This window comes from Eublepharis macularius, chromosome 11 (genome assembly GCF_028583425.1).
Source record: "Eublepharis macularius isolate TG4126 chromosome 11, MPM_Emac_v1.0, whole genome shotgun sequence".
NCBI lineage: Eukaryota > Metazoa > Chordata > Lepidosauria > Squamata > Eublepharidae > Eublepharis > Eublepharis macularius.
Genome location: NC_072800.1, coordinates 21,833,087 through 21,859,781, shown reverse-complemented (window position 1 = coordinate 21,859,781; position 26,695 = coordinate 21,833,087). Strand labels below are relative to the sequence as shown.

At 45.6% G+C, this 26,695-nt stretch overlaps 1 protein-coding gene across 1 annotated transcript in view; it reads left to right on the top strand.

Annotated features, from left to right (window-relative positions):
* The first annotated feature begins 17,113 nt into the window (after positions 1–17,113).
* VOPP1 (VOPP1 WW domain binding protein) overlaps positions 17,114–26,695 on the top strand; it is a 59,588-nt gene continuing 50,006 nt past the window's right edge. The window contains exon 1 of the mRNA XM_054991587.1: positions 17,114–17,508. Within this exon, the coding sequence (XP_054847562.1) occupies positions 17,458–17,508 (51 nt within the window). The 5' untranslated portion in view covers positions 17,114–17,457. The remainder of the gene's footprint in view (positions 17,509–26,695) is intronic.

The following is a 26,695-nucleotide window of genomic DNA, read 5'->3' as shown; positions in this document are numbered from 1 at the left end:
AAACAATAATAAAATACATTAACCAAATACATTAAGGTGCAATGGTGGGGAGAACCCCCCACCTCTATTATATAGGGAGTTACATGGTTTGGCTGATTTCCAAAGGTGCTGGGCAGTTTTGGAATTTTTCTGGGGGAAATATTAACCCTTCCACAGAACTCAGGCAAAGCAGAAGCTGGGGCAGAGAGTTCTTCGTCCCACCTTCTATTTCCCTGACTGCAGCCCCTTCACTTCCTTTCACTTGTATAGAGGAGAGGGAAAGTTGGGAACATGCTTGAGGGAGGAAATATAGAATGGCCTGGGGAGGAGAGTGACAATATATTTCGCTGGAGGCAAAGTAGCTTGGAGGCTGAGCGCTCTTCTATGTGAAACGATTCCTTACACACATTAAATGTGATAGCTTATCCCCTTGCCATTGACTTCTGGGACTGCGTGTTCTCAGTACAGCATGACGTTCTGAGCCCAAGCAACCCTCTCTGTGCCAAGAAAAGTTGCATTCTGTACAGTCTATATTAATTATGCAAGTTGAGCACATTTGCATTTCCCCTTATTGTGCATAATTTACTCTGGCATTTTAAAAAGCATGTTGCATAATTTATACATGGATTGCTAGACATGGGGAATGCTCCCGAGTCATGCCAGGCACTGAAGCCTGACCTCTAACCAGGTGAAGTCTTTCATAAATGCTCTCCAGTTTCAAAATTCGGAAGGCATTGCCTACTGCATCAGGGATGCACACAGAAATTTTATTTGGGTTTAAATGTGGCTTCTTTTTCTTTGGTTAGGTAATTCATTTATTAGAATTATTTAATATCATTACAGCATGTGTTCACTTACTGTAATCAGATGATAATTCCATTGGTTTCCCAGCCGTACCATTTGCACCTCCTATCTAATTGGGATGATGTTAAAGAAATCTTCTTGCCCCATTTCAGCCAAATAGAGGAAAATGTCTCTATTGGAGAGGCAGTGAAAAGCACAATACATTTATGCAGGGTTTTTTTCTGGGAAAAGAGGTGGTGGAACTCAGTGGGTTGCCCTTGGAGAAAATGGTCACATGGGTGGTGGCCCCACCCCCCCAGATCTCCAGACAGAGGGGAGTTTAGATTACTCTCCACGGTGCGGAGGGCAATCTAAACTCCCTTCTGTCTGGAGATCAGTGGGCGGGGCCACCAGCCATGTGACCATTTTCAAGCGGTTCCGTAACACTGTTCCACCACGTTCCAGCTGAAAAAAAGCCCTGCATTTATGACTCTGGCTCTACCCCACCCAATTGCAATGGAATCTTCAGGGATCGTAATCCTTGCCCAAGGGACTATTAGTGCCAGAGTACAGACAGTCAGAAGAAAACATTTCCACTTTATAAGCCACTAGCTTGATGCCCGTGATTCGCTACAGTATTTAACTACTTTCAATCCAGTTATAATATTTATGGGTATGTAACATTTTTTGGTTGGGGGGGGGGGTTGAGTTGGTTTTGTTGTATAAACCATAGTTCCCGAGCATCACAAAAGTGTTTGAATAAAGCGAAGCATGCTGATGCCTAAAACTGATGAAGTGAATTTCGAAATGTAACATTTATTGAAGAGATTTTTAAAAGGAAAATATGGTAGTGCAATAAATAAAGTGAAAAATACATACAACCTTTTTTTTTCTACTGAAGGACCTCTTTGTAGACCTCATGGGTGGTTTTGCCTTCAGGATCACCAGGCTGCTGGGTGAGCTCACTCTGGAGCAGGCCACATAGAACTGCCCATGTGAGAAGCAGTCCTTCTCACACCTTCAGTGTCTGACCCTGGGACTTGTTGATCGTCATAGCAAAGCAAGCCTTGAGGGGGAACTGCAGTCTCTTGAATTTGAAGGGGTTCTCTGATGGTATGAGTGGTATACGTGGTATGAACATCGACTCCCCCCCCAGCACTGCTGGTGAACAATGTGGCCTCAATGATGTTCCTGTGGAGGCTTTCACTCATAGTCTGGTGCCATTGCAGAGTTCGGGTGGGCTGAGGTTCTGCAGCAGCATCACTGGAGCCCCCACTTTGAGGAGAAGCTTGTGGGCTGGGAAGCCAGGAGGGTTGAACATACTGAGGAACTCCACAGGATAGTGGACCGCATCATCCATTTGCACCACTGAGTCCACAGATCTGTACTCCATTTTGAGTGAGTTAAGTTGTGTTTCATTAATGGTGGCAGCCTTGTCGACCTGGGGGGTCAGAATGGCATGCTTGCACAGCCAGTCCATGGACTTCTCCATGATAGTGATGATATCAGGGTATATCGTGGCTGTTAGGTCTGCTAGGGTCATCGCTACTGTGCCCAGGCCTGCAAGGATGGTCACCTTTCCCTTGCTTTGGGACTTGCTGGTACTTGGCCAGTAGCCACAGCTGCTCAGTGCACCACAGGAGTATGATGTGCATATTTCTTTGCTGCATCTCGAAGTTGCTTCCTCCTTTTAGCATCAGTATATCTTGCACAACGTCTGCCAGGAGGCTTCTTGGGGGCAATAAGAGGTGACGGCTGCGAGAGGTGTGAGGTGGAGTTGGACTGAGGGAGGGGTGGTGTGGTGGGCACTTCGGCAGATTCATGTGAGAGGTTCGCATTGAAATGGCCCCTAGAAAGGTCGTGCATCATCTCCCCATGAACATTTAAAAACTCAGTTGCCATACTGACTTTTATATAAAATCCCTTTTCAGGAATCTTGTACTGTCTTTCTTCAACTGTCTGTAGTTTCCTTGACCTGATTTTTACCTCAGAACACAGAGTTCCACGGCTGACCCATCAGGGAGGGGGAGGGTGCGAGCAGGCAGGAGCCTGCCAGCCACAGAGAAAAGCCAGGCCCCACAGGGAGATTGGTAACCCTAGAGGGGAAGGCTGGGAGGTGTATTTTTACCTCAGGATACATTCAATGATTCCCAATAGCAACTGTATACTCTTTAGAATATTGGAGAGATGGCCAATCAAGGCCGCATATGCAAATGACCTCAGGGAGGCTGAGTTGGCAGTTGGTGGGGGGGGAGCACCCTGCCAGCCACAAAGGGAAGCTGTATCCCCATGGGAAAACACATTTGACCCCTTTTCACCCCCTTAGGGGGCGAATTTCTTAAAATCCCTTCTTAGTGAGCCCCTACACCACAAAAGGAACATCCTGCCCAAATTCCACATTTCTAGGTCCAGAGGTTTGGGCTGGGCATTGATGAGTCAGTCAGGACGCTTGTCTTTATATATATATATAGATAGATAGATTAAAACCTAGCCTTGCTGCGTGACACATGCAAGCATAAGGACCTGTTTGGTGTAGTGGTTAAGAGTGTGGGAATCTAATCTGCAGAACTGGGTTTGCTTCCCCACTCCTCCACTTGAAGCCAGCTGGGTGACCTTGGGTCAGTCACAGCTTCTAGGAGCTCTCTCAGCCCCACCCTCCTCACAGGGTGTTTTGTTGTGAGACAATAATGGCATACTTTGCAAACCGCTCTGAGCGGGTGTTAAGTTGTCCTGAAGGGCGGTATATAAATCAAATGTTATTGTCGTTGTTGATGTTGTCTGCCCTACGTGGATCCTGATGTGATATACGGAATGGGGCCTAGTTTAAAACTAAGCACTAAGACTTGCGTATACACATGAACCCCGTGTGAACCTCATACATTTCTGCATTTTTCTGCCATCTCCTATCTAGCAGCTTACTTCCCGTTATCAGTTACGGGCTTGCAGGATTTACCTCCCTTCCACATGCTCAGTTTTTGTAAAAAATGTACACCCATGCTTGCTTTCTATGAATGTGTAGGTTTGTGCATTCTCTGCTTCCTCACCAGCTGTTTTGAGATGAGAACGACCTGATCCCTCTCTCATTTTTCTCTGTTCTTGTGAGCACCGCATGTGTGCATGTTTGTTTGTTTACTGTTGGATGATAGAAATAACTTCCGCTCTGCAAAGCAGGCAACCTACTTATGGCGGCTGGGATGGGGGAGCTGCTTGCGGTGCTTGTTTGGGCAACCCTTCCCCCACACAGCACAATAGTTGCATCTTCCCTGAATGTGCCAGGCATGGCTTCCTTGGGAAGGGGGAATTTGGCTACGACACACACACAAGAAACCTAACCCTCAGCCTGTATCCCCCCCTCTCATTTTCTAAAATGCTGCAAGCAAGATATTTTGCTTTTTGTACCAACAAGCTGTTGTCCAATAACTGGGATGGGCCTAAACAAAATTGCCCCTAGATTGAGAGCCCTCCTTAAGCCAGTGAGCCAGCAATGCACTTGGGGGAAATGCTGTGCAAAGAAATATCAAACAGGGACAGCATTGTATGGTCCAAACATGGGTTAAGTATTCTGGTTGGACAAAGTCCTGTCAGACATGTATCTCCTTAACCAGTCTTTCCCCTCATTCATTTCCTCCTCCTCTCTCTCCACCCTTTTTAATCCCTCCCCACTCAGTGCAAGCTTAAAGTTAGTGTAGGGAAATGGAAAATGAAAACTGAATGCTGTTGTAACATCATGGTGCTGCCAGAAAAACAGCCAGGACTGACCCGAAGGAAATTTAATTCAGATTAAGTATCTTTTCAAGGTTAATGAACAGGCACAGATTTTGATTAGTTATGTTCAAATGCACTTCCATGTTGCTCACATACTGAAAACTTCAATCGTATCTCTAGAGATGTAAGGCAGGAAACCTGCTTTATGAAACATGAAAGCTAGGCTTCTCAGGAAGCTGTATTTTGTATCCACTGTGGTTTCTTTTCCTACACTGCTGGGGAACTGAAAAATGCAAACTGCTCTGGTTATTATTGAATTTCGGTCTCCTCTAGGTATCTATCACCCTTCCTGCCTCATCTTTGCCCCTCATAGCTGAACACGTATTTCATTTGCCATCTTAAGCGTGACTCAAAGTGAACCTCTGTGAGGTCTGGTGACAGAAAAGGTCTCACAGTCTTCCAAAACGTTTCTTTTTTAAACCTTGGGACTGTTTGATGCCCTGAAGGATGGGTGATGTACTTTTTGATCTTGCTCTTTTCACTTGAAATGAAAGCTGAGAAATGTATTTTCAGAGTTCAAATTACGCCCCGCCCCCCTGCTAGGTAGAAACAAGGCCATCCGCTGCAGGGAAGATAAAGAGCTTAACTGGAGAAACGTATCCCCCGTTTGATTGTTGCTATGGACAATTTAGAATAAATGGAGGGCTTTTATTTTATTTGAGAATCGTTTCAAGACATCCAAGGCAGAAAATAATGTTGTTTTGCACAAACACTCTGATTGAACTGGCATCCTGAAATCAATGCAATTGAGCTGCTTAAATAAGGTTGCCCCTTAAGCAAGCCATTCTGTCTAGAGACAGATCTCAGCTGGGTTTTTTCTCTATCCCTTTCTTTATCCATTTTCAGTCATTTCGATTTTGATAATCCTACCTCATTTACCAAGGGACCTTCACTACACAAATTCACCATTTTGCATGACTAAAGCAATCCACATATTTTCCAGCTTCAGCACACACATTCAGAAACTCAGTTTTTTTCTTTAATTTCCCCCCAATCAATCAATCAATCAATCAATCAATCAATCAATCAATCAATCAATCAATCAATCAATCAATCAATCAATCAATCAATCAATCAATCAATCAATCAATCAATCAATCAATCAATCAATCAATCAATCCTTTATTGGCATAAAATATATAGAATACAAACTGCATTAGGGTTACAAATAAATAAATATACCATCAGAATAGCTCTTTATAACTGATCAGAGATTTTTTTTGAGGATTCTGGTGTCCCAAATCTGGAAAATACATGTTCATACATAGACCCAAATATGCATCAACCATGTTGTGTGAATGGGGTAATGTGTGTATTTGCCATGTACATAAAACTCTGGCACACGTGAACTGACTGCTGGATTTTCAGGATTCATGTACTTGCATACCAAGGCATGGCAAATAGACACATTGATCCTGTTTACACATGGGGACCATGTTTATTGGGAGCACTGAGGATAGCATGCTCTCCCATTGCACATGATTTAATACATGTGGTTGCAGCATCTGAAAAGGGCTAAGAAAAGATGAGCAACTCAGAGCCAATTCACATGGCCTCAAACTGGTCTTCTTTCTCAATTTGTCAGGCTTTATTTGTCTGGCTGTAATGAAAGTATTCTTTGTGTGTGGTCCAGCTATGTGAATCAACCGCTACAAAACATGTGTAAATCACCTGGATATTTTTACTAAACTGGGTCTCAAACTGTGTATGAGTCTCTTTGTTCACTTTAGTTCACTGCACATAGGATATAGGTAAAGGTAGGTAAAGGTAGTCCCTTGTGCAAGCACTGAGTCATTACTGACCCATGAGGGGACGTTGCATCCCAACATTTTCTTGGCAGACTTTTGCTATGGGATGGTTTGCCATTGCCTTCCCCAGTCATCTACACTTCACCCCCAGGAAACTGGGTACTCATTTTACCGACCTCAGAAGGATGGAAGGCTGAGTCAACCTTGAGCCGGCTACCTGAACCCGGCTTCTGCCAGGATTGAATTCAGGTCGTGAGCAGAGCTTGGACTGCAGTACTGCAGCTTACCACTCTGCGCCATGGGGCTCTTCTAATCAGGATATCAAGATATAGTGGGAGTTAAACATACGGGGGATAATATGCAGCCTAGGTATTTTTTAATGTACAGCACTTCCTGCTTGAGGGTTGGGAGGGGGTTGTAATGTCATCTTTGGGTCTGATCCAGCTCTGTGATCGAATCACCTGGATTTTAACCAGCAGATTAATTTTTTTAAAATGCCTTTCAAATGCACACAGTTGTTCTCTGTTGCACAAGTTCAGTAAGCGAAGAGAAACTGAAATGCAGAATCTTTATTAATGCCATCACCCCCAAAGGGAAAATTAGAATTGTATGATGTTAAGATCCTGAACATGCATGCATGCAGGTGCAAATGACAGCACATGCACCGGTCTGTTTGCGCAATCCCTCCTCTTTGATTCATAATGGCGATGCCGTATCCTGGTACCATTTTAAAACATGCTTTTCAGTGGCTTTTGAAAACATATTACGCATGTGAAGGAGATTATTTGAAGCTTTCCAGCTGGTCACCAGAATGAAATGTATGTTTGCCAATGGCTGTCTGATGACTACATCCGTGGACTCTTAGCAATGGCCGTCTTTTCTCCAAGGACGCTCCCCTCCATCTCAGCTGAGTCTGGAAAAATCCACAAGAGCACTCAGTTCTTTTCAGCACCTTGGAGAGCTCAACGCCCGGTGAAACGTTCCCGCTTTAGGCAAGAGTGCAAAAATGCTTCTGCTCCAGTATTGCTCGAATAAAGGAGCATTTGACAGAGTGCTTCTTTCTATGCCTATCCCACATGGCCTCTTGTGACCTTTTGCTTTTGCCCTTGATCCTGTTGTATGTGCTGATAATGCCCCAGTTGGGAAGAGGTATGCAGATCAGACATGTGGAACATGCAGCCTCTTCAGGAACACAAGTGAGCCAGGGCTAGAAAACAGCTGTGTTGAGCAAGCCAGTACCCATATCATTGGGGCACATGCAGGCTGTGACTAGTTCTGCTTTATAAGACCTTCAGCCCTACCCTTTTGGGGGGGGGAAAGGCCAGGAACTCTCAGCAGGACCATCTCTGCATCAGTCGGCTGGCAAGCCCCTAGAGGCCTCTCAATCTACATGCAGTTTTTAGGCAGTCATAAGTAAGGGGCTGTTCTGACCTGCATCATCAGATCTCAGAAGCTCAGCAGGGTCTGCCCTGCTGCTGGAATGGGAGACTACCAAGGAAGTACACGGTTGCTATGCAGAGGCAAGCAATGGCAAACCACCTCTGCTCATCTCTTGCCTTGAAAATCAAGGGGTGGCTGTAAGTCAGCTGTTGTTTTGCAGCACTTTCCACCATCCAGGAAAGGGGCAGAGGTTACCCATCCTCTCCATATTGTCTTTTGGCTGATTTCCGATCGCTTCAAGGCTCTAGGTGAAAATTCCATCCATCTTCAATAACAGTTTTCCCTTACCCTTTTAGCCCTACCCCTGCCAAAGGTTTGAGTATGAATTCATGTGGAACCCCAAACCATTTCTTAGAGCAAAGATTAACACCCACTTTCAGTCTTGCATGGAGCATGAGGACCATATCACAAACTATTCCCCCTTGGCCATCCATCCATCCATCCATCCATCCATCCATCCATCCATCCATCCATCCATCCATCCATCCATCCATCCATCCATCCATCCATCCATCCATCCATCCATACATACATACATACATACATACATACATACATACATACATACATCCTCTCTCCCTCTGTCTCTCTCTCTCTCTCTCTCTCACACACACACACTTGATATGAAGCTGCACCTTAAATGCCATTTGTAGGCATCAGGCTTGTGCACATTTATCTGTGAATGGCCCACTGAATTCTGAAAACTCTGCACTAATACACATAGAATTGGATTGCACATGTATGAGAGAGACACCAGTGAATTAAAAGGTGGGCAGAAAAGAACAAGACAATGCAGTAAATGCCAGATAATACCTGTAATAATAGATGAGAACAACCAGGGCTTTTTTTCAGCTGGAACATGGTGGAACGGAGTTCTGGAACCTCTTGAAAATGGTCACATGGCTGGTGGCCCTGCCCCCTGATCTCCAGAGTCTAAACTCCCCTCTGTCTGGAGATCAGGGGGTGGGGCCACCAACCATGTGATCATTTTCTCCGAGGGCAGTCCACTGAGTTCCACCCCCTCTTTCCCCAGAAAAAAAAGCCCTGAGAACAACAATAATGATTGTAGAACCGGAGGAGTTAGCTGTGTTAGTCTGTAGTTGCAAAATAGTAGAGTCCAGTAGCACCTTTAAGACTAACCAACTTTATTGTAGCATAAGCTTTCAAGTGCCACAGCTCTCTTCGTCAGATGCATGCCATGCATCTGACAAAAAGAGCTGTGACTCTCAAAAGCTTATGCTACAATAAAGTTGGTTAGTCTTAAAGGTGCTACTGGACTCTTTACAATAATGATCGCAGTAGACTGCATACCTATTTCCACATGGAGTATTTCTTTGTAACACAGTTTTGATTCCCTTATAAGAATGCCCTCCTGACCAATACTGCTTTGCCCATTCTGTGGAATGATAAGTACGGGAGCCTTCCTGACCTCCTCAGGTTGCACAAGGTGGGAGGCACAACAGAGAACGCCGCATGAACGGGCAGTTGCTGGTCTTACTCATTTCCTGGGAGGAACCCTCCAAAAGCTTTGCTCCAGTGGAGCATAGCAGGAGTCTCAGCTGCTCCCACAATCCAGCTGATAACAATTAGAAAGAACAACACTATGGAGCTCAGGAAATACGTCTTTGTTCCCCCTTCAAAGTAGCAATTTAAAATACACACAGACGTGGATAAGCATTTTGTGAGGCCTGTGGAATCAGTGCTGAAAACGAGAATCAGTTTTCATCAGTGACATAACTGCCATAGAAGATGGCTTTGACTTGGTTTTAATTAGTGCCCTCTCCGGTTAAATAGATGTGAACCTCTCTCGCTGTCCTCCCCCCCCCTTTAAGGCTACTCCCACCATTTCCCAATTTGAATTTGTGTTGCACCACCTGCCAAAAAAGAATGCTTTGGGGACCCATCAGCTCTGCTTCAGGCAAACAGCTGGTGTCTGGCACCCACTCTATGCAGCTGTGTCTTGGATCCCTGACTGGCTATAAAGCTGAAAGAAAATGTGGCAGAATCAAGTAATAGGATCAAGTATCTGCAATTTTAAAACTGGTGAAAGGATTCTTTTCAAGGCTGGACAAAAATCAAAACATCATTCTCGACTATATTTGCTTAATGTTTTGAAATTCACACTGCATAACCAACACAATGAACTGCATTTCTAAATGATGTATTCAAACTTTGATTATATAATTGACAGTGCAGTCTTGCAGACTTAGACTAGATTGCATGGGCAGTATGCTGTTCGCTGTGATGGTGTTTCAGTCAGTTACAAGTATATTCTTTCATTAATTCATTGGCTTACTAACAGCCTAGTCATATGTATGTGTAATTATAAGAAAACATAACACTGCATTTATATAGCATTTTGAGTGTTCAAGGCACATCACATACTTTATCTCAGTAATTCTTCCCTGTAAGGTAAGTTGGCATTGTTATTCCCTCATGAGGGCTAGAGAGAGGGCCAAACCACACATTATGTTTTACACATATTTGCCATGGAGACTTGTTGCCTCACTGCAGATCTCCAAAGCGATTGCTGTGAAAAGGTTTCCAGCCCCCTACATGAGATATCTTACATGAGAACATTCAAGTGTAGGGAGACTCAATGATAGCTGGGAAGCGTAGTTTTAAAAGACAGAGCCGAATGCTCTGTCAATTTCACCTCTCTACACAGGGTAGTTTAAAAAGACAAAGCTGGCAGAGATCTCTCCTCAGAGGGTTTGTTAATTTCATCTTTTCCTCCAAGAAGGGGAGGTGAAATTGACAGAGACTTTGGGGAGGTGAAGATGAATGAAAAACCCTCTGAGGAGTGATCTCCGCAGGCTTTGTGTAGAGAGGTGAAACGAACAAAGCCTTCGTCTCTGTCTTTTTAAACTATGCTTCCCGGCTAACATTACATCTCCTGACACTTGAGTGTTCTCGTGTAAAATGTCTCGTGTAGTGAGACTCTAAGGTTTGATTGAGAATCAGGGTGAATACGATTGTCCCTCAAATGTGGTTTCTATCTACTATAATCTCCATAAAGTATGCTTCATACATGACATATTTCTAGCATCAATAGTTAGGTGGTTCAGATTCTCAGAGGTTTTCAGCACATGCAGCTTTCTTCTCCCCTAGGAGATTCCATCTTCAACATAACTGTAAAAAGAAAATGAGCCCCACAGACCTCGCCTGTCTGCAGGAAAAAGTGCGCATCCAATATGTGCACATCATCATTATGGGAAGGATGCAATTGCTTCCATTTCTCGGAGTATGTACATGTTTGGAAACCACAAATCGAAGCCACCTTCCTTCCACATCTGAGTTCTTCACATACATGCATTGCACATTTTTCATGCATGAAAAAATGGCTCTGCACATGTCCCAAAGGCCAATAAAGCTACCTTCTGCTGTCTCTTTCTCTCCTCCCTTTGTGCCAGCTTCTCACGAAATCTTGCCTCATTCCCCTCCCTACTACTGCCCCTGTCCTACGTGGCTTTTGTACATGCAGGTCCCATGGTTCTCAGCATAGTCTTTTTGGGTGGTCAAAGGGGCCCTTTCCTGTCTTTTTCACCAACAGGAAAGCTGGTTGGATCCAAGCCATGGTCTACAGATGCTTTCTAAGCTTATTATGGCAGGCACCCATTTATGTCCTTTGCAAAGTGCACCAATGCAACTAAAAAAACAACAAAATGTGTTCTAATTGTAATGTACACCGTTTTATGTGCCTTTTCACTCCCCTTCCTTTGACTAATGCCAGCCTGTTATCTTGACTTTAGTGGGCGATTTTGAGCTGAGATTTCATGAGTGTGCTCACCTGATTAAAACGAAAGGTCATCAGCCGCAAGCAGATTAACTTGGTCTGGCTATGTGACGGTGATGTGCCATGCATGCTGTCCTCTTGTCTGCGTGTGCACACACACACACAGAGAGTTAACATCTATTCCTAAGCATGGCTCAGTGAACAGGCTCATACTTATAAATATCAGCTCTCAAGGCATATAATTACACCCTCTTTGTTAAAATTAAGTGCCACGCAGTCTAGTTAGTTATATTAGCAACTGTATCAGCTGCACTTTCAATATTTCACATATCAAGCTTTGAACTCCTCCCAGTGCCAATTCATCTGGGGACCAATAGTTATTTGATCAGGGAGTTCTGAGGTTTTTTTCCTGTCTCACAGAGTCGAGAAGATACAGTTGCAGGGGTGGGGAGAGACATAAGCGAACAAACCTTTGGTTTCAGATTCCCAGAGAGTCAGAGCACTTCCCAAGCGTATTTAATAAGCAACAGGCCTAACTACACAATACACTTCTCTGGGGTCTAGTATGAAATGTGATCTGAGAGTTCTGTGCTTGGAACTTGATTTCCAGGTGCAGGGAAGCCCTATTTGAGTTGGAACCATGCTGGCAACCAGCGGGAGGGGGAGGGGGAGCGAATGGGGGAATGACTCCGAGCTGATGGCAAGACATCAGTTCTGGCAAAGACCTGGAAGTGATTCATTGCATTGATGTACGGCTCTAGGATCCCTCCCAAACTCTATGGTTTTACTATAGAGTTGGGGGGGGGAGTGGGATCCTAGAGCCTCACACCAAGGTATAAACCCAGAAGTGATGTTGTGATGTTGATGCAACACCTCCCCCGCATTTTCCCCTGCTGCCCTGTTGTGCAGCAGTGGGGAAGGCAGACAGAAGGTGGTGTGTTTCCCCTTTCCCTGCCATTTTCCTGACCTGAAATGGCACCTAGGAACGACTCTTTGACCCATTGGGGAAACTTATGGTGACATGTTAAGTTTAACTTGGGGGGTAAATGCTGGTTCTCTGGGATCATTTCAGATTGGGTAAGAAGCACCCTTCTTCCTCTACACCTGGGAAATTAAGTTCTGACAATGGTACTCCCAGACCATGTCTGTTGTCTGGATGTAGGGGTGCACCCAGGGAAAGTGCAGGTCTTTGAAGGCTATGAAGGGAAAAAATGCAGGCTTCATTTATGGCAACAGAAAGTCAGTACTACTTTAAATCAAGTGTGGTCTAATTAGGAAGCTTTTTTGTTTAAGCAGATGTTTGGATCTGGTTTTCCCTCTCGTGCTATTTTTATTCTTTTTGCCACTCCGTTGATCCCATTCAGGTGAAGGGCGATTTCCTTGCTGTGAAGTAAAGCATGCACAGAATCTAATTGGACCAGTCTATAAAGGATAGTCTGTTGGGCCTTTGCATCTTTGAATTTCTGCAGTTACATACAGCCAGATATATGGAATGGTGTTCACTTGGAAACAAGGCAAGAGAATGCAAGAATAATGAGATTATTTCTTCTCTTCCCTCCCACCGCCCCCCATGTACCCATCCTGCTTTGCACGTCTGAAGTATAAAACTATAACATGACCTACTTTCCAGCTGGATTTATGTCTTGCAATGATGACGATTTTTTTTTAAAACAGGGTTAAGGGGCCATGAAATGCAGGACATATATAATTATGTAAAATGCAAAGAGGATCCAGGAAAAGTTGAGATCATCCCTAGTTGCCTAGTTCTGCTGAGCTAGTTAACACCTATAATGGTCAAAGAGCCCCAGGTTCGCATAAGAATTATTATTATTATATTATTATATTTCAGTTTATAAACCGCCCATCCTCAGGGGCTCTGGGCAGTGAACAAGTTAAAATCAATAAAAACAAGAAAACAACAAGGCTTAAATTAGTGTTGCCAATCTCCAGGTGGGGCCTGGAGTGTTCCTAAAATTACAATTGATCTCCAGATGGCAGAGATCAGTTTTCATGGGAGAAAATCGAAAAGAGTCCAGTAGTACCTTTATCAGAAGCTACTGATTGCATCTACTCCCCCCTCCCCTCCCCACCTATATATCTGACCAGTTTCTTCTTGCCCTCCATGCATCTGACGAAGAGAACTGTGATTCTCAAAAAGCTTATGCTACAGTAAAGTTGGTTAGTCTTAAAGGTGCTACTGGACTCTTTTTGATTTTGCTACTACAGACTAACACGGCTAACTCCTCTGGATCTATGGGAGAAAATGGCAGCTTTCGTGGATGGACTGTACAATGTCACATCCCACTAAGCATTTTCCCAGGTGTTTCCCCAGTGGGGTAAATAGCAACTCTGCAGGGGCATTTTAGGCGAGGAAAGCTGTGTCGGTGGGCAGCTTAAGCTCCGTCCTCCTGCCTTCCAGAGGACCAACCCAAACTGCTAAACTGTAACGGAGTGATTGTTGAAATCAGAGCGGCTGGTCCGAATTTTGGAACCCGCTCAGACTTATTAGAGACGCAACTAACGACTTGAAGCTACGTTCAGGTCCAAATGTTCTGATCCCAGCTTTTTGTTTCCTTCTGAAATCACGTTTATCATTGGAGGCTTCTAACAGGAATGTTGATAGTAATTTATGTTAAGAGCAGGGATCCTTCACGTGCCTGTGTTTATCATCCTTTTCCTGCAGTACCGTCTGATTATAATAACTAACAATCACATTAAAATACAGTTTTTATACTAATATGAAATTGCCTGTGCAGATTTGATGTGGGTGGGAATTAAATTCTCGGACAAATAAGAGCCTATGGGGAAAACAACAACAACAACAACAACAACAACAACATTCGATTTATATACTGCCCTTCAGGACAACATAACACCCACTCAGAGCAGTTTACAAAGTACGCTATTATTATCCCCACAACAAAACACCTTGTGAGGTGGGTGGGGCTGAGAGAGCTCCTAGAAGCTGTGACTGGCCCAAGGTCACCCAGCTGGCTTCAAGCAGAGGAGTGGGGAATCAAACCTGGCTCTCCAGATTAGAGTCCTGCCGCTCTTAACCACTACAGCAGCCCCAGCTTTAATGTTAATAATTGTTTGCCACGTGGACAGCTGTAATTTTGTCAAGAGTTTCCACACCTCATCAGAATCTGGACCAGACAGGGGGTGCTTCCACATGCCAATGGTTCTCCATGTGGCTCTTGCAGCTGCCAAGAATGTGGGGCATTCACATTGGCAACACGTCCACAGAGTGGATCCCCCTGCACTTCCCTTGCCCCTGGGCTCTTTGGCTAGCTCCTCTCCCCAACACCTCCAGAGGGCTTTTTAAAAAAATGGCAACTGCAGGCTTTTTAACTGCCCCGCCCAAACCCTCTGGTGAAGCATGGGTGAGTGACAAACATGGGTGGATCCAGCTCACAGTTATAATAGGGGTTCCTTCCAGACAACGAGGGCTTTTTTTCCCCAGCGGGAACAGGGCTTTTTTTCTGGGAAAAGTGGTGGAACTAAGAGCCAAGCTACAAGTGACGCCTGACACCGGTTGGACACTTGTCAGCTTCCCTCAAGTTTTGATGGGAAATGTAGGCGTCCTGGTTTTACAGCTTGGCTCTCCATTACAGCTGCAAGACCAGGATGCCTACATTTCCCATCAAAACTTGAGGGAAGCTGACAAGTGTCCAACCTGTGTCAGGCGTCACTTGTAGCTTGGCTATCAGTGAGTTGCCCTCGGAGAAAATGGTCACATGGCTTGGTGGCCCCGCCCCCTGATCTCTTGGTCTGTAGTAGCTGTTTAATTTTTCCTGCACCGTTAAGTCATTGCAGAGCTATTTCTGTTTCTGCCATATGTACAGTGTCATGATGTAATAGTGCTAATCGGCTCAAACATTTTTTTTTTAAATGGAGGAATATTTCTGCTGCTGTCAGTAAAGAGAGGGAGAAGTGGGTCCATCATGATCATAACAGAACAGAATCCTCCACCGTGGATGGGAAAGTAAACGAGATTAAAAGCACAGTATCTACTGGGTGTTGTGGATTTTCCGGGCTGTATAGCCGTGGTCTTGGCATTGTAGTTCCTGACGTTTCGCCAGCAGCTGTGGCTGGCATCTTCAGAAGTGTAGCATCAAAAGATAGAGACCTGACACTGAGAGATCTCTGTCTTTTGGTGCTACACTTCTGAAGATGCCAGTCACAGCTGCTGGCAAAACGTCAGGAACTACAATGCCAAGACCACGGCAATACAGCCTGGAAAATCCACAACAACCATTGTTCTCCGGCCGTGAAAGCCTTCGACAATACACAGTATCCACTGATAGGCGATCCTTTGTTGTAATTTTGCATGCAGCTGATGCCGGAAGGGCAACGACCTTGATTGCAGAGAATTCCCCAAATAAGCAATCATTCCTATGTACTCCTTTTTGTTCTAAGAAAGCCAGCATGATGTATTGGTTAGAGAGTTGAGCTAGGAGCTGGGAGACCCAGGTTCAAATCCCTGCTCAGCCAAGGAAGTTCGCTGGGTGACCTTGGACTAGTTACAATCTCTCACTTAAACTACCTCACAGGGTTGCTGTGAGGAAAAAATGAAGGAGAATGATGTAAGCTGCTTTGGGTCCCTACCGGGCAGAAAGGCAGCTTCTAAATTAAGTAAATTGACTCTGCCTAACCTACTTTACAGTTTTTTTGGAAGGATGAGATAGAAAAGGGACAGGACTTCCCAGGCTCCTGGGGGCTTACACCAGAGCAACTCTGCCTGGAAATCTCCTGGCCTGCGGCAGGGTTTTATTATGGCTTTAAAGCCAAACGGAGCAATCCTAACAACAGTTAGGAAAATGCGTTGGATAATGCGCTTTCAATGCTCTTTGGAACTGGGTTTTCGTATGTGAAATGAAAAATCCATTTCCAAAGGATTTCTAATGAAAGTGCATTATTCAACGCGGCTGTTTCCACGCACATTGGATAATGCATTTTCAATGCACTTTTGCAACCCTTTGGAAGTGGATTTTTTTGTTTCACACATGAAAACCCAGATCCCCGTGGAGCAGAGTGGTATGCTGCAGTACTTCAGCTCAAGCTCTGCTCATGACCTGAGTTTGATCCCGGCGGAAGCTGGGTTCAGGTAGCCGGTTCAAGGCTGACTCAGCCTTCCATCCTTCCCAGGTCGGTAAAATGAGTACCCAGTTTCCTGGGGGTAAAGTGTAGATGACTGGGGAAGGCAATGGCAAATCACCCTGTAAAAAGTCTGCCAAAAAAACGTGATGCGATGCCCCCCCCCCCTTAAGGGTCAGTAATGACTTGGCGCTTGCACAGGGCACTATCTTAACCTTTACCTACATGAAAACCCAGTTCGAAAGAACATTGAAAGTGCATTATGTGTGTGAAAGCCCCCCGTGTGTGGAATCGCGCGGCGAAGCCATTGAAACCGGCGGGTTTACTGGCGCGACTCTGCAATAGAACGAAATGGATCCGCGTCCAAAGGCGCGTCGCTTTCCCGTCTCCCGCTGCGCGCTTCTCGCCCGGCCCATTTTGGGCGCCGGAGGGGAGGAAGCGGAGGAGGTGGGCGGCCAGCCAGCCGGCGGGGCGGGGCGGGCCGGGGGCGGGCCTCGCCGCCCTGCAAGCCCCGCCCGGTGCTCCGACGGCTCTGCTCCGGCCTCCCTTTGTGCTCGGGCGCCCGGAAAGAAGCCTCCGCCTGGCCCCGCCGGGGAGCGCCTGCAGCCGAAGGCGAGAGCCCTCCCGCCCGCCCGCCCGGAGCCGTTGCGAAGCCGGCACCGCCTTCAAGCGGTCCGGGGCCGCCTTCGGCATCGCCTTCCCGCCGCTCCCCCTTGGCGGGCAGGCGGGACTCCGAGCTGGGCGCCCCCAGGGGACTTCCTTCTTCTTTCCCCGGCCAGGTCTTCGCTTTCCCGGCCGGACGCGTCTCCTCTTCGCTGCACCTTCGGAGAGGCGCGGATGCCACCGCCGGGCATGGCTTCCCTGCGCGTCTGAGCCGAGGGGCAGAAAAGCGGCCCGAAGACGGAAGCGATGAGCCCTTTCCAGCAAGCGATGTGCTGCCTCCTCCTCCTCCTCTTGCAGGTAAGCTGGCTGGCTCTCTGTGTTAATTCCCCCCCCCTCCCTTTCCCGTAATACTGTTTATAAGATTTGGCGAGAACATCTGCAACCCGGATTTGAGGCCAGAGGTACCTTAGGGACCAACAAGACTTTCAGGGAGCAAGCTTTTGAGAGTCACAGCTCTCTTCTTCAGATACAGAATGGCACTGGTTTCCCGTGAAGTAATGCAGGATGCAAGTAACCCCAAGTTCTCCAGAACATGACCACAGCTCCTGCCCATTTCAGTGGGACTTGCATAGAAGTTGTCAGTGGATCGAGCCCTTTAGGTCAAACCTATTGGGCACGTTATTTGCCTTGCTCTTCCTCTACAGAGGCCATAGCTATCTGAAAAAAGAAGCTGTGACTCTCCAAAGCTCACACTCTTGAGAAATCTTGTTGGCCTCTAAGGTGTGCCCCTGGACTCAAATCTTGCTGTTCTACTGCAGACTAACACGGCTACCTGCCTGAAATCACTTTTGGCACGCCTTGGGAATTCGGTGCAGCCTGCTCAGAAGCCGGGCTTACTCCCAGAGAAGTGTGCCTCGGATTGCAGCCTGCCAGGTCTCTCTTTCAGGTAGAGTAAAACCTGATGCTGGCCCCTGAACTATGAGGTGGCTGGGGGTAATCAGGATTCAGTGCTCCATATTCTTGTGCCTGGCAACTCGACGCTGAGGGGAAGCGTTTGAGCCTGATTTTCTCTCTGATGTGCTGGCTTTCTGCATGTGGGGGATTTTCCTGTTCAGTGCTGTGCATCTCGCAGTCCTTTGGCTCTTGCCGATGGGGTAATCTGTGCATTACGCGCATGTCTATGTAACTTTCCTCTGAGGGAAAAAAAAGCTGTGGTGGGAGGAGATGGAAATCTTCAGTATGGGTTGGGTGTGTTTATTTTGGGGCCCTGTTTCCTGTCAGAATACCCTGCCCCCAATTTTTTTTCCTCATGGAGAGGGAAAAATACGCATCTTTCATCTGGTGAGGGTGGAGGAAAGCGCTTAGGAGTGGGATTTTGAAGAAAGGCCTGAGGGGGAAGTGTTGAACCATCTCTGTGTGCCCACTGTTCAAGATTCCAGCTTCTACCAGGGGCTCTTTATTTATTTTTAAAGGTATGTATATTGTATGTACATATTGTATAGGTGGATCCTGAGAAATAGGCCTAAGTGCTTAATGGACCTGAAAGCATCCCTTTCGAGTTTGGACTGCTGCCTCTCAACTGGGTTGCTCTGCTAAGCTCCAGAGGGCTCAGATTGAGGGCCAAGAACGTCTGGCTCCGGAGACTTGAAGTGCATTCTCATTTTTGAATCTGCAGTGAAGTAGTTTTCCATTTTTGAATCTGCAGTGAAGTAGTTTTCCATTTTCTCTGGTATTGCTTTGCTGGCGTTGGTCTCATTTTCCTCTTCCTCCCTTCTCCTGAGGCCATCCAGGATTTTTATTTGCAGAGAAAGAGCTGTGAAGGCTGTTGTAGGTTGCAAAAGAATAAGAAAGAGAGCTCCCCCCCCCCCGTGTCCTCAGAGATTGAAAGAGAAACCCCACGGAGTGGCATTCTTATGGAATAATTTCTGCAATGCTTTTCATTTCAAGTTCGTTCTGAGTCTCGCCCCCACTGCAGTCCTGTGAAGTTGGTTAGAGGCGGAGGTTAAATCGAGAGGGGCTGCATTTTTCTTACCCGGAAGCCCAGGCTGTGCCATTCAGGTGGCAAGAAAAAGCACTCTGCATGCACTCAGAAACCCTCTTGTTCTTCCCAGAGCTAAGACCAGGCATTGGAAGGAGGGTCCTGAACTAAGTGCTGTAACTTTATTGACTTTTATTGCTGAGATGGGAGAAGTTACATTACAAAATTAGAAAACTGTGCAATAAAACTATAGAAGGCACGCTATAAACAAGGCCAAAACTGGATTACAAAAATAAGAGAACAAGTGCACTAAAAATCAAATGAATAGTGCAATAAACCTACAGTCCTGCACCCTTTATAAAAATGTCTTCTGTTTTATGCGGTAGCCGTGTTGAGAGCCTTCCTAACCTCCTCAGGCATGCCTTTGGGGGACAAAGTTTGACTGAAAAGGAAGGTACAAAAATATCCCAGGTTTATGAGGCAGCCTCGAGCTACTTACAGTGAAATCCTAAACAGAGCTAATCCAGTCTAAGACCATTGAAATGAATGGGCTTAGACTGGAGTATATCTGTTTAGGATTTCACTGTTAGTTTGCCTTGAAGTTGAAGGAAAGGATGTAATGCACACATGCATATATCACATCACTGATTTTTTTAAAAACAGTTTTGGAAGAGGCAGTCAAAAGTGGAGAAGAAACGGGGAGAAGTTACTCCCTTGCCTTGTCCACAGCGTCTCCCTCTGTGTGTGTTATGCGCCGTCAAGTCGTCTCCGACCTATGGCGACCCTATGAGTGAAAGACCTCCAAAACGTCCGATCTTTAACAGACTTGCTCAGATCCTGCAAACTGGAGGGCGTGGCTTCTTTGATCGAGTCAAGCCATCTCATTTTAGGTCTTCCTCTTTTCCTGCTGCAGTCTCCCTCTGTAGAGCTTCAGATGGACGTTTGGGAGAAAGGTGTGTGTGTGTGTGTGTGTGTGTGTGTGTGTGTGTGTGTGTGAGAGAGAGAGAGAGAGAGAGAGAGAGAGAGAGAGAGAGAGAGAGAGAGATCCTGCGTTCTACCACTTGTCAAGTGCTTCCCTGCCTGGCTGCTTGGAAGTGATTCTTATTTGCCATTTGCTGCCAGGCAAACGACTCATCACAAATCTTTGTTTTTTTAAAAATTCAATGCATGGGAACCTGTAAGGAATTGCCAGGAAGAAGGAATTACTGGGAAGAAATGGGGAGTTTCTTTGTCGCCCCTTTTCTTCCTCATGAATTGATCATGGATTGGATTCAGAGCGAACAAACCCATAGCATTCAAAACGGGTTACAGACATGAGTGCTGACTCAAACAGTGCAACAGAAAAAAAAGAGGAAATGGATTTATCACAGCAAGTCCTTCTGGGTGTCTTTATTGGACCGTGCAGAGTCTATTGTGAAAGATTTCGTGTGCTCAAGAAAGCAATTCACGCAAATCTCCTTTGGCTAGATAGCTTGTGTGGCATTTAAACTTCTTAAGTTGTGTTGAATTGGGTTCTCCACCATCTTTTTTGCCATCTGGTTTTGTAAAACTGCTATATATATACACAATCAGGGAGAAATCACAATTACAAAATGTGTAAGTTTTATTAACATGCAAGGTGCAAAAATCAATGGTATAAATGTAACACACAATTTACACAATCAATACATAGTAATGGCGTGTCCAACAGGTAGAGTTAAACCGATAAAGTCAAATGTCCAACTAATGAAAATCCAACTGGTGGCGAATCACGCAAAAGTCAATCGTACTTGAATATTTCTTCCATAAACAAGATTTCTTTTCAATCTATTAACAAATTCCTATGTGTAGACCATCATACAGTCTAGAAGGATAAATGCTGGACATTCCTTCAAACATACACCCGACGGGTTTTTTGCTCTCAGGTTTCCAATTCCCGTTTCGTGCTCTCACTTCCTCATAGGCAAGATTTTAAGATGGTCCTCAGTCAATTTCACGCACATACTGCACAGCTGGTTTGCCATGGCCTGGAACAGACACAAGCTGGCTTTCCCCTCAGCATCCAGCAGCATGGAAACATGCTGAGAACGGACTCATTTTGATGGCCATTTTATGCACAAGGTAAGATAAGTGCAATTCTTCCTTCTCCCCACATATACTTATCTATGAGTTGGGTCACATAGTAAATGACAAGAAAACATCAAACACAAGAAAACAACATATAAAAACCCAGAAGTAGCAATGTTTGTATGATAAGAGATAACAGCAATTAAATTCACATTGGATTAAAAGCAGGATCTTTTAATCCAATGGTATCAGGGTATCAGGATGCCGGGCTGGAAAAGATGCTCTTTTGCCTGGAAGCCTGGGGCTTCCAGGCAAATATCCTGGGCTAGGTGTGACTTGGTATATGGTAGTTTTGTGTGACCAAGAGAGTGGTTCCTCCCTTAACCCTCATTATAGGAAGAATCTCGGACTCTGGATTGGGACCCTCAGTTGGATCACAGAGCCCCACCTGCTGGCTCTCAAGCCCCTGTGGAGCCACTTGTTGCTGCCTTTTTTAAAGTAGAGAGCAGGAACCATGGATGAGGAGCCAAATGGCTGGGAAAGGTCATAAAATGGTAGAAAGCTCCGTGGCTCTGATCTTTGCTTCTCTCCTTTCTGTGGAATTTCTCCTGATGCTCAGCTTTTGTTTCCAGCTCCCAGTCCTCTTGGTCTTGATGCCCATGAGATCATGACTTGGACTTCTCCTTGTCACATGGCTCTGATGTTGCCTGACTTCCTGTCACATGCTTGCTGCTCAGCGGCTCCCACGTCTGGAAAGGCTGACGATTCCTAGTTTAGCTCGATGTTTCTGTGATTGCCTCCTATTCATTAGGGGCTCTCCTGGGCAATCAGTTCCTGCAGATGCACCCAGATGTTGGACGCCATGCCTGAGGAATGATCTCGTAGCCTCCTGTGGCCAGTGTAGGTCTCTAGGTTAGTCTGCTTTGTGCGTTGCTGCCAGCTTGGCATGTTTCTTGTATATGCCAAGAGAGAGACAGGAGGCAAGATACAGCAATGTAGGATCCTGACCCACGTGGCATCCAGGACCTGTACCCATGGTTTTTCCTATTCATGTGCTTAGCTGCATGGAAAAATATAAGCGTGTGCTCTAGTGGCCAAAACTGCCAGGTCATCTCATTATTTGTCAGACGACGTAGCGAGTGAAGTTCTGTGTGATTAGTTTATGGAAATCATAAATGGTTTATAGTTTGCTGTAAAGGGCTTCTGTCATATCCCCGAGGGTTTTAATCTCTCTGGCCTTCAGTTCCTGGGAAATAAAACAGAGAAACAAACACAGGCTTGGTCTCTGCAAACATTTGCTTTAGCTCAGTTCTAGAGATTCCCTGAAGTCCATGAAGAACTTAATAACTGTCAATCTGCCTCTCTTTTTTTATAAAAAGAAAGCCATAGCCGTAGATGGTGGAGCAAGCTGCATGACACAGCCACAAGAGATTAAATTTGCAATGAACAATCCATTTACTTAGAAGAAACCCTGTAGCACACCCATTCACTTTGAATGGGAGGGTTTCTAGGGTACATGGGTGGCGTTTTCATCCACCTATTACTTTTTCTTTGACTGCTGTTTGGGGCTTGCTTTGGTCTAAAGGTTGATGATTTGAACCTTTGAATAAATGCACTCTGTTTTCATGCATCTGCAGTTATTAGGGGCAGGGCATCTAGGCAGTCTTTAGCATTCTTTTAGAAATGTCTTCTTGTGTGCTTTAGCCCACTTTTGGAAGCCATACAGTCATTTTGTTCTCGTCTAAGACAGTTTCTCCAAAAGATCTTGATTGGATTGGAAATTATCCTAGAGGTGAGCGGTCTTATACTAGAGACCTTTTTAATGCATGGATGCTGATCTCTGGGCACAGTCTAGCCAGAGCTAAAAATGGTGAAGTCCATGGGGAGTTAATTGCATGCTTGGACAAACATGCTTGTCTTTTGTTGCCGTGTCCCTTACGTGTGTACAAAGCTTATTTAGCATGTCCTAGTGAAATGCTGGCTATTATGAACGAGCTTGTAAGCTGAAAGGATTCTGTGTTGTGTGTGTATACACAATATGTGCCTGCACAGTTTGCAGTCAGAGGCACATTGAACCAACTTTAGGATCTCTTTATCTGTAGGTTGGGCTACCCAGGATCAAAGATGAAAGGCAGGTTTGCCTTCACCTTAAACAGTGAGCTTAAGTGCTGTACTTTAATCCCCCTCCCACTAAAATGAATTACATCCATTCATTCACATTAGAGAGATTTCAGGTATGTCCACGAAGCTACTCTTGGGAAAGCTATGCTTCCTGCTTGGTGGTCCAGCCACTGAGATCTGGTTCCCTTCCCTGTCTGCGTAGCTCTGCTTTTTCATACAGGCAACAGCGCCCAAGTATTGTTTCTTGATCTTTCTAGAGCAGTGATCTTCAGTTCATGAGCTAAGACTCTCAGGTGGGTCACAGGATCTACCTGCTGGGTCACAACAAAGCTACTGCTAATTTTTTCCACTGCCTTTTGGATCTACTGTTTAGAGATGCCATTTGCCCGTTTCCGAGAGCAAATCCTTGATGAAGCTCCCCCCACTTCCGTGCTGGTGCTCAACAAAACCCAGAAGGGTCGTCACCGACACTCTAGAATTCAGCTGATCTCTATGGCTTCATAGAGATGGGAGAAATCCTAGCACATTAGTGATGTCACTTCCTGGTTTTAGCTGGAAGTGACATCACTGAATCAATGGTCTCTTTCCCAAAGTCTTCCAGGAGTTCCAGGCATATTCTTGGAAACACTACTGCTCTTAGTGGGTGCGTGTAGGAAACAAGGGTGTTACAGAATAATGAGGCTAGGGCTCCTGGCTGTGGAGGGGCTTCTTTCATAGCTCTAACTCTTGCCCTGTGCAATATATTTTCTGTTGGTTAACATGTTTTCTGTTCTTGGCTCTCTTGGGTTACTGCCCTTGGCCCTGGGCTCAACATCAATGAGGTCATAGCTCCCATCTCCCTTTCTGTCACTTGCATGAAGTCATGTGGCTGTGATGTCACCAGATTTCCCACAGTGGGTCTCATGCTGCCACTTGAGGGGGTTCAAGGGGTCTAGACAGGTTGAAGACTATTGCTCTGGAGTGTGACCGGAAGCCTGATTGAATGTTGGGAATGGGTTTTTATTAGAGACTTGGAGGAGCACATCTGTAGTCGAAGCAGGAGCCGTTCTCTGTTACAGCCATGGCAATTTATATGTAGACTGCTCTGGCTTCTTGCAGAAGTAGTTCCTTTGTTTCATTGTTTGGGTTGTTTTTCTGAGCAAGAGAGAAGTGGGTGATGAGCCGTATCTGTTTGCCTTAAATCTTGTGACTCATGGCTCTTCAGACGCAAGAGGCCTTTGTATATTCATGCGGTATCAATTAGAACCCAAGTATTAATGCTGAGTCACTCCCGTGATGAGACATGGGGGGGAAATCCTTTGCTTGAATTTAGGCCTGTTGCCCGCCAGAGGACAGGGCACCTAAACAAGTAAGCAGAATAGATGCTCATTTCCACCCATGCGGCAGCTAGGATCAGTGATCTTGCTCTCCCTGAGAGTTCAGAAAAGAGCAAAACCCACCTTTTGAAGTGCCATAAATATACAGACGGGGGGAGCACAGCCTCCTGAATTGCTCGTGAAACTTTAAACCGATCGATATTTGTAACACTAATGGCAAAATATACTGCGAGTGCCCCAGAGTGATATTCATGTGGCAAAGGCAATGCGGAGAAGCTCAGAACCACAGGAACGCTAATGGGGGCTGGAGGAAAAAATCTTGTGGAGAGGGGCCAAGCGAGGCCAGGGAACTGGCTCGGGGGAGAGCTGTCGTAGCTCAACTGCTTAAGACGGGGACCTCCAGGGGAACGTCTGGTGTGAGCAAAGCGAGCGTGTCTCCATGGATCCAGCTCTGGGGAGAATTGCTGCTCCGGTTCTGAGAAGGAGAGGCATGCCTGTCTCTAGCAGAGAGACTAGTAGTGATAACTGTACTTAGCTGGCTATGCAGAGATCTGCTGCAGCGCCTCTACGCGGAAGAGGGAATGTGTGAGCATGCTGCCTCTATGGGCCCTGTTAAAATTTGGTTGGGGCTTTGGGAATAAACTTGGCGGTGACTCCCAAGGCACTCAGTCCTCTGTGATGGTGTTGAAATTGGGAGGGGGGGAGTGAGTGTCCTCACTTTTGGGACTCTTAAAGGTTTCATGAAGATCTTTGCTCGCCTGAAGTGGGGAGGAGAGAACAGGCCTTAAGTATATAGGCTTAAAAGGAATACAGCCTCTGAAGGAGGGAGTCCATTAAACCTATATCAGCACCTTTCTCTCCTGTGGGAGCACAGAATGGCGTACATCATTCTCCTCTCCTTCATTTTATCCTCATAACAACCCTGTGAGGTATGTTAGGCAGAGTGTATGACTGTGCTAAGGTCACCCAGCGACAGCGAGCTTCCATGGCAGAGCGGGGAGCCTGGGTTTCCCAGATCATAGTCCGGCGCTCTAACCACTACACCACACTGGCTTTTTATAATGTTATATGTGTTTAGATGTGTCTGTGTATACAGTATATGTAAAATTTTTGAAGTATTAAAAAAGGCAGGCAGCCTACATGAAGCATAAGGGAAATGGCCAATGGCCGAACCGGCATTCAGCTTGCCGAATCAGCATGAATACCAATCGAGTTGCTTAGCTAGGAATGTGCTGGAGATCCAAAATATGGTTGGTTGCATGATGGCAACATGCCATACTGTCTGAATGGCTGGGAAGAGAAGAGGAAGACATGCCTTGCTGTTGCTTTCCATGGGAGTGCTACCTGTCTTGTAGCCTCTAATCCTGAGTTACTTGAAAACGGCGCCCTTTCCGTTGCAATTTGCCGGGAACCGAAGGACAAAAGGTTAAGATTTTTGCAGAGTGCTCCCCCCTCAAAGAGACATGAAGGTACCTGCTGTACTTACCTAATTAATTAAGCTTTGTAGACAATTAATCTTCAGGTTAAGGATTCTGGGCAGTGTCAAGAGGACGGAAATTTTACTGTGAATTCTGCCTGGCAAATGGTAAATAAGAAAATGTGGAATATTTCTCTTAAACCTGCTAAGCCAGAAATATTTCCAAGACGCACAAATAGTGTGATGTTCCTGTGTGTGCATTGTTGCTGTGTTCTTCTTTGTATAGACTTAAATGGGATTTTGTCTTGGGAGATAGGTCTGATCGCTTTGGCTGTCCAGGGGATTTCTTAACTTGCTTGTGTGCGTATCTGCAGAGGCATTATTACAGGTAAACCAGTTGAAAAAGTCTTTGGGTTGACTTTGATTGTTGTTAGAGCTCTTTTTTGGCATTTTCTCAGGGTTCCTGCAGCTTTGAGGAAAACTCTTTGTGCGGTTATGAGACAGATAGTTGCAGCAGTGAGCTTTGATTGTGTGGCAGCACATCAAACTGAAATCGAATAATCTCCATAGGAGTTGTTCGTACCTTATGTTCTCATCCTCTTTTTGCTCTCTGGATTCTAATTTGGCATGTTGTATGCTCTGACACAAAACAGGTTGATAGCAGGA